Source organism: Mustela putorius, unplaced genomic scaffold (assembly GCF_011764305.1).
Source record: "Mustela putorius furo isolate JIRA1106 unplaced genomic scaffold, ASM1176430v1.1 tig00003836_pilon_pilon_pilon, whole genome shotgun sequence".
In the NCBI taxonomy this organism is placed as follows: Eukaryota; Metazoa; Chordata; class Mammalia; order Carnivora; family Mustelidae; genus Mustela; species Mustela putorius.
Genome location: NW_025421989.1, coordinates 10,000,087 through 10,015,185, shown reverse-complemented (window position 1 = coordinate 10,015,185; position 15,099 = coordinate 10,000,087). Strand labels below are relative to the sequence as shown.

The 15,099-nt window shown below is 48.0% G+C and overlaps 1 protein-coding gene across 6 annotated transcripts in view; it reads left to right on the top strand.

Moving 5' to 3' along the window:
- GPM6B (glycoprotein M6B) overlaps positions 1 to 15,099 on the top strand; it is a 152,439-nt gene that overhangs the window by 111,119 nt on the left and 26,221 nt on the right. For 2 of the 6 annotated variants that reach the window (XM_004758864.3, XM_004758865.3), the window contains exons 1-2: positions 513 to 944; positions 8,988 to 9,107. The exons of 2 other annotated variants lie outside the window; for them this stretch is intronic. In XM_004758864.3, coding sequence (XP_004758921.1) covers positions 884 to 944; positions 8,988 to 9,107 — 181 coding nt within the window. In that variant the 5' untranslated portion in view covers positions 513 to 883. Of the gene's footprint in view, positions 1 to 512; positions 945 to 8,987; positions 9,108 to 15,099 lie in introns of those variants that run through there. 2 more of the 6 variants (XM_004758866.3, XM_045089313.1) reach the window with 1 other exon arrangement.

The window sequence follows — 15,099 nt, the reverse complement described above, 5'->3', positions numbered from 1 at the left end:
AGAGGAAGGGAAGCAGGCTGTCCAGAAAGCCCGATGTAGGGCTCAATCCCAGGACCCCCGGGGATCATGACCTGAGCTGAAGGCAGAGCTTTAATCCACTGAGCCTCCCAGGCGCCCCTTTAGTCTGTATCTTATGATATGTATCTAACATATAATTATATACCAATATTATCATATGTATACTTTAAGTCTAGCTAGCTAGCTAGAGATGGCGTGAAAGACAAATACTAAAGAAAGCGAATGCAACAGAGACCCTGGGCTGGTCCTCTGACTGTATTCTGCTGGGGTGGGGTCAATGAACTTGAGCAGCCTGTGATGCCCCACGAGGGGGTCCCCCAATGAGGAAGGAGTTTGCAGGGATGGAAGCCGGGCATTCTGCAGCGGGAAGAGACAGCCGACCAGCTGAGTCACGTGGTGGGAGGGGGCTCGCACGCGCTCTCTCCCCCCCTCCCTCCCCTTCTCCTCCACATCCCGTCCTCTGATGTCACAAATCTGTTCCTCCCTGGGAGAGCTGATTAGCATTCAGTGGGTGCAGTTGGCCGGGAGCGAGCGGCGGCGGCGCGGGCAGGCGGGCGGGGGCGCGGCCGTCCCCCGGGGAGCCGCAGTGGCACTGGGCGCAGGATGGCCGCGTTCTAACTGGGATCCTCGCTGACGTGCGGCTGCCGGCTCCTTGGCAGCCGTCTTTGTGGACCAGTAGGCAGAGGGGAAACGGACGCTGCCGAGCCTTTTGCATCTTGGAAGGGACTGTAATCTACTGTAGGGAAGAACAGAACCTCTCAATCACGCGGTGTAAATAAGAGACGGAGGGGAGCCCAAAAGAAAAGGAAGAGGAGGGGAAAAGTGTGTGTTGGGGGAGCGGGGAAAAGCATTTTTGGTGGATGGTATGAAGCCAGCCATGGAAACTGCAGCCGAGGAAAATACTGAACAAAGCCAAGAGAGAAAAGGTACCCAGCGCTCTGACAATAGCCTGTTTCCAGCTTTTCACTGGGGTGCTTTCAAAGGGGTAGCCCGGTTTTGTGTCTCTTGGAAAATAGCTCTGAAACAATCCCTCTGGCATGGTCTTGCTTTCAGCGTGGTTTTTGCCTGTAGGCTGATGTTAAATTAATAGAGCAGCCTTCCTTCAGCCCAGTCCTGTTCCAGATCTTCTTACCTAGTGTGGGATTTCCCAGGATGTCCGCAGTTTGTCACCTTGGGTAGCTGAACTGGGGAAACGGTCTTTTTGGTGTGTTTTTTTTTTTTCCATTAATATAATGAGTTATAACTTAGGTCCCACGTTCTGCATGTTATATTCCAGGGGCATGGAATGCGTTGTTTTCTGCTAATGCTGGGGAAGAAATGGGCGGGGGGAAGGGGGCAAACTAAATGGCTTTGGTTCCGCTAATGCCGTAGTGATTTTGGACATTTTCTAGTTTTCTTATTGAGTATGATAGTTCTTTCCATGCACCGGGTCCTGACTGTGACATGTGATAACCATTTACAGTGGGAGCTTCAGAGAGGGGACATCAGCTCTGTGGCCCTGGTGCTGATAGAGGTGGGGGGGGGGGTCCCCTGCCGTTTATGACTTGGAGATTTGGAGGAAGAGAATTGGTAAAGGTCCTGTCCCTACAGGGGAATCTTATCACAATGCTGACATAGGGAATGGCCTTTTTAGAGAAGTAAGTGTTTTGCAGTAAAAAAAATGACAGAAAGTAGAAGTTAAAATTCATCTGTTTCCTAGATAAAAACTGATCTCAAGCGTGGTAGCCCGTAGAATGCGCTCAGCCACTGTTAAATTACAATGCGGTGAGATGCCTCTCACCTGTCTCCTGCAGGCAAAGTTACAGACTCTCTCCTAAGGCGCAGGAATGCGTACTACACCTGCAATGGCTCTAATATCACCAGCCTTCATGCCAAGGTTATTTCCCACGGCCCTGAGATCGACCGACAGGCACAAAACAATAGTGATTTTGCAGGGCGGGAGCACAACTCAGTTTGACTTAGGAAGATGTTGGTTCAGCTGTCTGAAATAGCCAACCATTTTACACCTACAAACACGGCAATTTCATATGCTTGAGCCTAACTTGGGTAGAAAGCTGCTTGTGTTTATGCAGAATTTCTCCCGTACATGGTACTTTAATAACATCGTTTTGTAAGCAGCGCAATTTCATTATTTCATTTTTTCAACTAATTAAATTTCAGAGTCTGATGACATCTGCATAGCATGAAGTTTGCCATTGTAACCATTTTGAAGTGTGTATTTCAGTGCCATTAAGTATTGTAATTTTAAAATTGGCAGTTAAATTCAATCCCTGCATGAAACCTACCTCCCCCCCACAATGAAACAAAACAGAAACTTGGCCTTTTCTCGTATGTATGTATTTTTAATTTATATGAGTGGCCAGAGAGCAATAAGAGAAGCTCTGGGGAGTATTTATGAAGCTGAGGAATGGAGATAAAAGTAACGATTGATTTCCGTGATGATGAGAGATGAACTTTGCAAGGGCCTAATAACGTACTAGCCTCTCACGGTTCACAGCGATGTTTTCCTAAAACAGATGATTTCATGTAGTGCCCACTTTTTTATTAATATGGTACTTGCCATATTAATAAATCAAAGTAACCATTGAAAAACCATTAATAAAACCATCTTGGTCTCTGCAAAACCATACCTTTTTTGTTTTCCTCTCCAAAAGCAAGCAAGGGGCATGAAACCAGGATAAAATCCTTACTGCACAACTGCATAGCTTATCCTCATTTAGTTACGGATGGCTGTTATTTTACAGAAATTAAATACTATTTAACACCATATCTACAGGCTGTACTACCGGCATCGACCGTCTATAGGCAAAACCTCGTTAGCTAGTTAGCCACGGTTTCAGAGACAAAATCAGAAGCAAGAGACAATGCCTGGAGGAACTTTAAAAATTGCCAACATGGATAAACACTAGCTGTGGAGGTCATTTGGAAATGGCAGGTGAGCACAAGCTGCCGTCACATGTAGAATTCAGGCGTGAGTAAGCACACGGGCCTGGGCGTGTGTGTCCGCTGCCACCACGGGGGCTGTGGTCACTGTGGGACCACTTATGCCGATCTGGAGGACGGCTTATCTGCTCATCTTAATTTAGACGAACAAGTTCACATGCCAGCTGCACCCAAGTCAAAAACCCAGACAAGTATCATCTTTGTCATTTCCCAGTTTGCTCGCCCATTGTCATTCTGGGCACACACACATACACACGCACGCACACACACAGGCATGAAGTGACAGTCACAAATGTTTCTGCCTGCCTGTCACTCTGATTTCATTTGAAATCTACAAGATAAATGTTGGTTTCTTTGAAATGTACATTGAAAATTTTGACATAATTGGAGAAGGCATTATATAATTCTTGAGCCGGTGGATCTGGGTTTTTTGTGTTTTTCTTTTAAGCCTTTCAGCAAGGGATTTAATTTCCGAAATCTAATCCTGTACATTTTGTCACTTCCCACACAGTTTTTCACGCACATCTATTTTTCCCCCCTCTCTGCTCCTCCTTTCGCATTTGTTTTTAGTAGTTGGTGCTAAGGGCTATACCTGCCTCTTAAATACTGGGGTCTTATTGCCCAGTGAGAATTCTAGCTTTGGATCATTACTTCTTTGGAGGATTATTTGGATTATGATTAAGAATAGAAATTAAACTTAACTTTATAAATTGACCTCAACTTCGTTAATTGGCCTCACTTCCTTCAGCCGGACAAAGAGAGCTATTTCTTTAAATTGGGAGGACTTTGTTCCTATTTCAATAAAAAACATAATCCAAATCCTTTAAAAATGTATGTGTGTTTGTGTGTGTGTGTGTGTGTGTGTTTGAAACTGCCTCATGGCTCTTGTCACAGAACACTACTTAGATGGTCAAAATTCCCCCAGAAGTATTCAGGAGATATTCAGAAATGTTTAGGGAAAGCAAGCTGGTCTTCTCAGATGGCTGTAAGAAATGCCAGGTTATTACAAATAACGGTTTTTACATGGGACACATCCCATTGAAGCGTGAGGACTGAATAAAGAGTTTCACTGAAGTGAGGTTAGTGGAAGGACTGAATAGGACAAAATCAAAGAACCAGATCATGGGCCTCACCAATCAAGAGATTTCTATTTATTTCTGTGGAGGATTACTTGATGTCCATTCATTTGTGAAAACCAGTGCATCTCGCAGTGCTGGGAATGCTCAGTCAAGGGGTAGAAAAACAATTGATTCAATTGCTGTGCTGTGCGGGAAAAAAAATCTGTGATGCAAATTGTTTTTATTACATGTAGGGAATTGGAATCTACTGGAACCATTAGAGTCGAGGTAGTTAAAGTGCCTGGAATTACCACTGATAAAATTTTGAGAGTTCCAGGCATCAAACCAAAAAGGAAGAACAATGTAGCAAATGGGAAATAATGTGTAATTGGAAATAAACTCTTGGATGTAAGCAGCGTAAGAAACGAATTCAGATTGTTGACTTGGGTAGAGAAACGGACACATTCATTTAAATTTTTGGAGCAAATGTCATGTCTTATGTGTTTAGGTTGGGTTTTGTTTGTTGCAGTTTAAATGTGTGCACTCTGGGCCCAGTCTTCTTTTTTTTTTAGGAAGAAAGCTCTTCTAGAATATATGGCCTGTGAGCTAAAAACCCCGAGGGACACATTTAATGTGTCATGCCCTTCCTGGTGATGTAGACGTGATTTGATTTTGAGATCTTTTATTGACCATTTCTAACTTGATTATGTGAGTTCTGTACATAGAAAGTTTTAGATGTAGTTTTTCCCTCGAAGGATCTGCCAAGGAGGACATTTGAAGAGAGGGTGTCTGGGGACTAGGCTGTAGAGAAAGGCCTAGCAGGCCAGATGGTGCCGGACGTATGTGGTAGGTATGAGACAGCTTGCTTTTACCTTATTTTATTTTACTTTATTTTTTTAGAAAGTTAAGCGTGGTGAAGATCTCAATGAGCCATTTGGCGCATCTCCTACTTTTATACAGTTGCTTCCATTAGCATATTTTGTAAGGCTTGGCCTTGCTATTTCAGGAGATGAAGAATTCCAACCCCTTTCTGGAAATTTAGATTTGCCTTGCTTGAAATTGGGTGGAAACCTCAAGTTCCGATTGTCCTGTTAGGAATCGCGTTTTTCTATGACTTGAAACTACAAGTAGATTTAGGGTAAATCATCTTGATGGCATGACTTGGGAGCCTTGATGTATCAGAGAACGTGTGAAACAGCCAGTGAGCGTCCCCATGATGTAAATTTCCCCTCACTGGGACTTGGTGATGGATGAGATTGTTCCAGAGACACGTTCTTGCTTTTTTCTCCTTGGGACCGAATGTCCAGCCCTGTGAGATGGCCGGCCAGGAATAGGGATGGCTGTAGCGACACACACTCGCTTGTAAGAAAGGGAGGCTCCAGTGTCAGCAGCACAAATGTGCCTGGTTGTTCATTCATTCGTTCATTTAATAATACTCTCCTTTGAAACATCACCCGTCCTCTCTCTTCCCAGCATGCTGCACAGGAGTACAGGGGCCCTTAACTCATCTTAGGGACCATTACGTATAGTAGGATCTTGGTTTTAACCATAATTTTGCCATCTCAGTGGCGGATTCCATAGCAGGACGACAGTAGCAGAGGGGAGAACTTTCCTCCTCAGCCTGCCCAGGGACCTGTCTCTTCCAGACACGTGTGAAAAAGAGAAAATCAACTAACTTCCTGTCTTGGAGGCCGACTGGCGTTGACTTCTTTCTATATCCAAGCCTTACCAGCCACGTTCCATAGCCAGGGTCAGCACACTTCATCCATGAAAAGCCAGGGAATAAGTATTTTAGGCTTTGTAGGCCACACAGTCTCTGTTGTAACTACTCAGATCTACAGCTGTAGCGTGATACAGCCGTGGATACTATATGAACCAATAAATGTGGCCGAGTGCCGATAAAACTTTATTGACAAAAACAGGTGGCCATCGTTGGCTGACCTCTGCCATTTCTCGTGGTGGTGTTAGGGCTTTCCTTTAATATTTGAAATAGTACCCACGAATGAAGGACGATAGGTCCAGCTTTCGAAGACCTTGCCTAGGGAGTGTGGTCTCTCGAAGGAAGCTCAGTCTTTGACGCTATGTTGGCTCCAGTGATAATTTCGTAGATGCCAGAAAGTAGACCGGCCCGCAGTTCAGTTATTCCAGCCTTGTCACAGAAATACATCACACTCTCTAAGTAAATGGGGAAAGAAAAGGTACAAGGCATCGTTTTGTTTTCCTCAATTCCCCATTGTCTGCTTCATACCCACCTTTGGTGATGACCGCCGCTGGTTGTGACCATCACCATTAGCCACCACGGCTCCCCTCAGCCCCAGCTGTCCGTAGTAGCTCAGATGTCACCGACTTGGGAGGTGGGAGGTCTCCTGCCCATCCCTGGCTTCCGCTCCTGGCGGGAATATTTGCCGTCCTCCCTCGGTAGGGCCTCAGCAGGGACCTTCCTGGCTGTGTGCGGACGTTTTCCCATTTCTTGCCAGCTGCCCAGCATCGACACATCGACACTGTTTTAACAGACCATTTGAGCCAAGGCTTCTCCTTGCAATCCTGTGACTCCCTCATAAACGTTGGGACCCTGGCCTTTTTTAAACGAAACGTATACCGTGCTCTTTGAAATTTTAGAGTTAGTCTTATATTTAACGTCTCCCAAGATTTGGTTCCAAAATGGGAAATAGACAGGATTTTCTTTTCTTTCACGGGGAAAAATTTACTGTTGTGAAAAGCCTTCCCAGAAGGACTGGAAAACAGCCACCCACTTGCTGACCCATCGCCACATCTGCTGGAGAGGCACTATTTACGCGGAACTAAGCATGTCTGGCATGGCCACCATGTTTTGGTCAGAAAACCTAGAAGCTTTGGGCAGCCCCTGGTTCTTTATTGTCCTTGCCTAGCAGCCTGTGCCTGATTGCCTGACTGTCTGGAGACTTCCCCATGCATGAGGAGAGAAGAACAGTGAATGGCTGTGTCCGTGCAGAGACGCATGGCCTGGCCTGGGTGAGGTCAGTGTGGTGGGGGACCTGGAGGTCCGTGTCTTGGTCCATAGGGTCCCGGGGTGCTGCCTGGCCTTCAACCAGATACTGCCCCAGCAGACATTTGATGGGGCACCTGCTGTGCGTTGGGCATGGCGAGAAAAATGGTATTTAGAGGACAATGACAGATTTCCAGATCGAAAGTGCTCAAGTGAAGACTGGGCGTCATTGCTCTCAGACAACGTAGCCCAACCCACATCCAAGAGAGCATCTCCTGGGCAGGGATGCGGAGCTCTACACCCAGGGCAACTTGAGAGTTAAGTCCCTTCCAGAACCCTGAGATAACACCAGGCGCTTGGGACCTGTGCCCTTTCTTGGGGAGGCACAGAAGCACAGCTCACCTCCACACTGACCTCAGAGAATCTCTTGTCGGGCGGACCGCTGCCTCTGCGAAAGAACAGGGACTTGGAGCAGCTGCGCCCGCCACAGGGGGCCGGCCTGGTGGTCTCGAGGCCTGTCCTCTGTTGTCACATGGCCCAGGCGTGGCCCCGGGCTCCTCCTCCCCTAGCTGCATGATCAGGGGGTGGGCGATCTTCTTGCCCTTGCTCTCTCCATCTGGAAAGGTAGACTCCTCAGAGCCCCGATGTCAGAGGACAGTGGGGGCAGACATCGTGACCTTGGATGATGGAGGGAACAGGTGCAGCGTGCTTGGCGTGGCGCCTGGCGTCTCACCAGCGTTCCGTAAACGCGGGCTGACCACCAGAAAGCAGTGAGCAGGTCCTTGCGCAGGTCTGACCTTGCTCTAGCATCCTTTTATTTATCTATTTATTTATTTTTTAACCCCTTTTGAACATCTTTAAACGTCTTTGCATGTCCTTTAAGAGTTTTGGTGGAAGCCATCAAGGCTTTCCCTGAAATAGCACCCAGAAAAGCCCCTACTCACCAGTGGGAGAGAACTCCGGAGCTTTCGGAGCCCGCACACACTTCCAAGGGGGTTCTGTGAAGGCTTTGCGAGGTGCTCTGTGCCCCTGGTCACACATTTGCTTTGTCTGTGGCTGCTGGCTCTGGGGCCCTGTGGAGCGTTCTGACCTCCTGCTGATGTCGCTGTCAACATCAGAATCTTTTTTTCACCTTAAATATTTGTGCCCCCAAACCCCTTGTGAGGTTCTGTGTGATTGGCTTACGTGAACTGGCCATACTTGACCTTCTGAGCTTTTAGGGATTTTAAGACTGTGGCTGCACTCATAGTTACGAGCAGCCTTTTCTGGGTCGGGGACACGGGCAGATCCGTAGCTTTCTCTCCAGTCCCTTAAGAAGTGGGAAAGAGAGTCCTCTTATGCCACAGGGACCCAAGTTCCCAGAAGGCCACTCGTCACCATGTGTGTGAGGAAGCAGGGGTTGGAGCCCAAGACCGGCAGCCCATTTTCTCTAAAACACTGGGAGGTCATCGGAACAGGATTTAATCCAGAACATTCTGGACTCCGAAGTACTGAGCTTAAGATGAGCTGACAGAAAATCCTGCAGGTGTCAGTGGGAGGACAGGAGTTTGGTCCAAGATTCAGCAAGTCATGGGCTCACTGGCCAGGTTTTCAAGGCTGCAGCCGGGCCCCACCACGGAGGCCGTGATTATGACGCTCTGTTGGTCCAAAAGGGAAACAACCAGAAAGACCAGCAGTCTTGGGAGAAGCCAGATTTCCACCCTAAATAGCGTCTGCCCAAAGTGAGTGTTCTGAGGGGCGGGGTGGAGGCGGGGGGACATCCTGGTGACAAAAAGGAAGGAAAAGGCGGTTTGGGTGAGTTTTGTCAACGTCAAGAACGGAGGAGACTGCAGCGTTCTCGATGCTTCCTGCCTCGGTGATCAGCTGGTACGGAAAGGTTGCATTTCAGTCTCGTGTTTTTTAAACTCGTCGTTTCCTTTAACTGTATGGTAAGAGAGTAAATGCTGATGTAGAACCTTTGCTGGAGATAGAGACACTGACTCTTTGCCACCTGAAATTGGCAGTGAACAGCAGAGCTGAAATGGAAATTGGCAGGTACCACTGGATGTACCCAGGCTCAAAGAACCACCAGTACCGTCCCGTGCCGACCCTGGGGGACAGGGCTAGCCCCTTGAGCAGTCCAGGTAAATACAGCCTCGGGCCAAGTTCGAATAGCAAGTCAACTGTTACCTTTAATATTATTTGTAATGGCTCTTTCAGTGTGGTGCTATTTTATGTTTTGTTTGATGCATTAATTTGTTCGCAGGGGTGCGGGTGGAATTGGCCCGTGACGATTTTTTTAATCATCTTTTGTTTTTCTCTCCTCCTCTCCATTCCACCCCATCTTTGGCCTCTTTCTTCTCCCTCCTTCCCCTTTCCTTGCCCTCACCTCCTCTTCTCAAAGGGAGCAGTGTGCAATGACTTAAAGCTTGGGGGTAACTCCGAAATTGCGAATGTCTGAACCAGTAGCGGGAGGGGGGGTGGGGGGTGTCACGTGTGTCCTCCTCCACAACACCGAGAACGGGGCCAGGGCGCTCCAGGAGCCTTGGCTCCAAGAGGACCGGGAGTGTCCCCAGGTGGCTCCCGGCCCCACTGCTTTGCAGCACTCTGTTTGAACATCATTGTCTTTGAGAAGGAAAAATCCAAGCCCATGACATGAGGATCGGATAACTGTACTCGATCCCATCAGGTAGGTCTGGTGGGTCTGGTTTCCAGGTTCCTCGCTCGCAAGGAACACTGAGCTCCCAGGACCGCATGATTCTAGGTTGGAGTGAGACGTGGGGGCCCAGAAGCGGGGAGAATGCTCACTCTCCCACTTGCCAAAGTCTGCACCTATCTTAGGACCCGGCTCAGTTAGCGAAAAGTCAGAGGACTTCAAGTTATTTCAAATGTGGATAGAAGGGGATGGTGTTCCTTAGTGTTCCTTCTCCCAAATGGGTGCACTGCATACTTTTTCAGGAATCGGTCAGAAATGATCGTGTAGAATCTACAATTCAAGAAAGAGCAACCCCGAGGTACAGTGCAAGGCATGCATTGAGTTCCAAAGTCTAACACCTATCATCAGTTTAATACAACTTTTTCCTTCAAAACCCATATTGTGGCTTCGGGTTAATTAACATGAAGTCTGATTTCGGATTTCTACATCTCGAATTACGCATTTTGTGTTTTGACCTACGGCTGTCAGGCACCAGCAGTGTGTGTGCGTGCGCGCGTGTGGTCCAGTTAGAAACAGCGAGCGAGAATTGATATAGACATCTGTTCTCACAGATCCTTGAAGGGATGGAGAGGGTTCTGGAATCTTGATTGAAGAACTGCTGTTAGACATGATCTATTCGTATAGTGCAATACTATTTAGCAGTAAAGTAGAAAGAGATGTTGCTGCGTCTTATAACTTGGGTGAATCTCAAGAACATTACACCAAGTGAAAGAAGCCAGACATAAAAGACCAACTATTGTCTGATTCCATTTATATTATATTTCCAGAATTAACAAATGCACAGAGACAGAACATGGATTCCTGTTTGTCAAAGGCTGGAGGAAAGGGAGTGTGAGTCGTGACTGCTAATGGTTACAAGGGATCCTTTTTGGAGTGATGGGAAGGTTTAAAAGCTGCATTGCGGTGATGTTCACACAACTCAGAGCCATTGAACTGCACACGTGGCACAGGTGAATTGTATAGGTAAAGGGTATCTCATGCTGTTTTTAAAAAGTGCCCCCCGCACTGGCCCCAGGACCTTTAGATATGCACAGTTTGCCGGAGTGGGGGAGAGATATTTGGTACCAGGACAGGAAGGCTTCCAAGTTACCAGAAACTGCTAGAAAGCGCCAAGTAATCTCAGATCTGAACCGGTTTTGCTGCTGGGTGAGCCACACCAAAACCCCCATCCTGCGTTTTCAGAGCTTTTGGAATTCTGGAACGCTCTGAAGAGAAACACAGAAGTCTGACAGTATCCCGTTTCTGGTAAGACTTCATGTGAGAATTCTGTGAACAAGCACGCAGGCTCTTGTCTGAGGGCGAGAAAACAAAAGCCCTAAACCTGATTTCTAGAATCATCTTCCCAGATGCTGCAGTGGCCTTTACAAAGCGCACATAGTCTGACCTTTTTGTCTGTACTGACTGCGGACCCTGGAACGCACGTGCCTCCTGGGCACACACCCTGGGGACGGTTTGTGGCTGGACCCAGCCACGTGGCCCTGGTGGGAGGGGACCCGACCCAACCGAGTGAGCGCCTTCCCAGTCGCTTGGAGAGTTTGTTGGCTCTTACATCAACGCAGTTGCCATTCTGTACTTAGATCCCAAACCAGATGGTGTGAGGGAAAAAATAGAGAATTCCATATGGCTCTGGTGTGTGTCCCCCTCCCCCCCAACTCCTGAGTTCTCAGTTTCTTTCCATGGGGTGGGGGAGAGTTTTCCAGAGCTGATCTCTGCCAAAGGAAAGTGCCCGTCCTGTATGCGGCCATGGCAGCAGCGAGCCCCTCTGCCTGCTGCCCCAACTGGCTCTCCCAGTGGGGCCGCTTGAGGCTGGTGTAGACGGTGTGGTGCAGGCTTTTGAGTGGAGGCCCCGGAGGCGGGATCCTCTGCTCCGAGTGCGATCTGCGGACCGGCCTCACCTGGAACCTGTGACAAATGCAGAGTCTTGGGCCCCAACCCAAACCTGCTGGCTCACAGCTCGCGTCTCAGCAGGATTTCCAGATGCTTCCAACAACATGCGTTAAAGTTGAGAAGCACTAGCTTAGAGGAAGGCCCAAGTAGTAAGAAGGAAGAACTGGAAAGGAATTGAAGAAGCGATTTTTTTTATCCTCTAAAGATCTAGAAGTCTCTTTCTCTTTGCAAAGGCTGAGGACGGCCCCGGGGCTTCACTCCTCCCCGTCTGTCTGTGGAGAGGCCGGTCATCGAGGCCCTGAGTCCTGGTTAGTTTGAAGGACAGTGACCTTGGATTCTCTCTTCTGCTTGTCTGAGGCCAGGCCTCCTGGGGGACCTTGGTTTAAAGTCTTGGTGAAGGGTGGTGGGGGAGGGGTTGCACTAGCAGGAAAGGTCTGTCTCCTTGTGGCCAGGAGAGGGCGAGGGGACCGCTGGTGCAAGCTTAGGAGAGACTCTCAAATATCCCTCGTGGCGTTCCTTACTCTACCCCAGTGACTCGCCAGATGCTGGTACTTCCTCTAGGCTCGGAGCAAATGCCCCAAGGCAGACCCTTCACGCGCCGGCCCGCCGCAGCTCAGCATCCAGTCTGAGAACTTAGCGGCAGCAAAACCATCCCCTTCTCCAGTCACCAGTCCCCTCTCTGCCTGTTTCCCAAATCCGAATTGTTCTGGTGCTCAGTTTGAGAGGGCCATAGATCATTCCAGAAACCCAAGGAGCACACGCGCAGATGCCCTCTCACCCATGGTCACGGCTGAGTTCTGGGGAGCTGCCCTGGTGTGACCCAGGAAGATGAGCCCCCTCACATCTCCAGCCTGTACCCCTCATGCGTTTTGGCTTAAACCGGGGTTCATCATGGACGCAGGGCAAGTGAATCACAGCCCAGGCCCCCACGATGACATTTTGAGGGTTTGGGGGGTTTTCTGGTGGTGGTGGTGGTGGTGGTGGTGGTTTGAGCTCTTTGCAACTGGTTTCCTGCTGTGGGTCCATTCTTCCATTTTTCACCTCACCTGCAGTCCTCACAAAACACGTGCCATAGACAGCGGGCCATGATTTTAGAGCTCATTTACCAAAGGCTGTTATTATGTCAGCCAAATAGGTATAATTTCTTGTTTATGAATGTTCGTTTTTTATCAGCTGTCTTGTTGGTGTGTGATTATGCTTGATTATGTAACAGCGGCTGCCACGTTCAGGACTCCCTTTGCCTCTTGGTCTCGTGGCTGATCCCCTCAACTCCGAGTCGGCAGACAGAGAAACGCCGAGATGAAAAGCACGTCGATCTGTATAGAAGATCTGGAGCTTTCTCTCAGACACAACATCTGGGTGTAGGGCCACCGACCTGGATTATCCAAAGCAGCGATCTCCCCTCCCCCGTCTCTTAGAATTAGTGACATCTGGTCTGGATTCCCTTCATGATCCCCCTCGTGTGCTGTGTTTCCGTTCGAGTTCATGAAAATGAATTGTGCTTCGAGACCTTTTGGCACCCTTAAGAGCTAACTGGAGATGCTATGAAGCAGGAGGCTCGAGTCCACCCACCTCCCCGGGCCGTGTCCTTTCGGGCACCCCCTCCTGTTCACTCACAAATAAGCCACACACACCCACGTGTTTCCATGTCTGTCAAAAGCTTATAGAAAATGGCTTTTGTGCTAAACAGAAAGCTCTGCGTGTCAGAGAGTCATGTAGGTGGGATGAGTCTTTCTCTGAAGACCGTCATGCTTGCATTTTATCTGGAAAGTTCTGTGGATGGTGCTTCCCTCCAAGGAATAATTGCAGTGGTAAAGTGTCAGGCAGGGGGAAGTAAAGGGATCAAAATGAGCCTTTCGTGCTCTTAAAACAACCCTGTTTACGTTCCTGTCCTCTTGCCCAGTGGTCATAAGCAGAGCTTATGGACATTCCTGGGAGGACTTGACTTAGCCCGAGCTGGTGATGCCACCCACCGCATTTTTTGTAAATAAAATGTTATCAGAACACACCCCACCCATTCACGTACAGCTCGTCTGTGGCCGCTTTCCTGCCACAACAGAATCGAGTGGTTGAAACCACATGCTCTGAAGAGCCAGAAATATTTGCTCTCTGGCCCTTCACAGGGGAAGAAAATGCTGCCAACCCTTGACTTGAAATACTTGCATTCTTAGCCCACATCGCAGATTTAATCTATTTACGGAAGACAACACCCAGAGACTTGGCTAGTCACTCACTTTCCTGAGATCATCATCTGGGATCCCTCCTTTTCTTCTCTCCAGGCTTCAGAATCCTTGCTCCCCGAGGGGACCCACTGTTCACAGGCTTTAGGCTAAGGCTTGGCCCTTCTTCCAGGCACCTTGGCCCTTTCTAGAAGCTCAGCCCCTCTGGTCTCTTTCAGGTTCTTCTCTGAGCATCCCCGTAATGAACCAAGTCCTGTGACATAATGTCAGGGGGTTCTTCTCATCAGCTGTGCCCTCCAGTAGCCTTCAGATTTTCTCTTCTGTGACCTATAAAGCCTGTGTCTTTTTAATCAGTGTAATATTGGGGGTCATTTTTTTAAAAAGCTTTATGTATTTGAAAGAGTGAGAATGTGTGTGGGAAAGGGGTGGGGGGAAGGGAGAGAGATAGAGAGAGGGGGTGTGTGTGTTCGTGTGTGTTAAGCAGACTCATGCTGAGCACGGAGCCTGAGCGGGGCTCGAGCTCATGACCCTGAGGTCATGACCTGAGCAGAAACCAAGAGCCATCTGCTCAACTGACTGCAACCCCCCAGGCATCCCGGGTCTTTTTTTTTTTTTTTTTAAGTTTTTATTTTAATCACCCAGTGCTCATCAGGACAAGTGCGCTTCTTAATCTTGGGGGTCATTTCTCTAAGTGGTGTTTCAGAGTATGAGCCTCTGATGCCCTGAATCAGAATCACCAAGGATGCTGGTTAAGCATTCAGATTCCCGGGCCCCACCCACCTTGGGACAGGTCCCAGGAATTTGGTATGTTTTAATATGTTCCCCAGGAAATTCAGATGTGCTCTGAAGTCCAAACCACTTAACCTTTCTAAGAATGATACAACTACCTCTTCCTTTCCTTAATTTCTACCTAAAACTATGAGGTTTTCTATCATATCAGATATTAGAACAGAACAAAGAGGTTATTCTATCATATCCTGAGAAAATACATAGATGCTCAAGAAGAACCCCATAACTTAAGTCTCATCATAGAGATTTATAAGTAAATATTTATTCCATTTATCATATGCTACCCACTCAATTTTGTTAAGCACCACGACTGTATGTGCAGAGGGTCGTAACCTTGGTTAGCAAACTCTATCCTCGTTATACTGTCTCTGGCAAAGTATCATTTCAGTTCAAGATACCTTTCTGAAATTGAAATTCAAAGACAACTTGTATACCTGTTGATGCACCAAGATGCCCCAAACTATATCACCACATTGTAGCAGACCGCACTTCCGAATTCGATGACTGCTCCTCTTGATGTTCTTATATTGCCATTGTGTCTTTCTGTATTAAAAAATGTAGGGA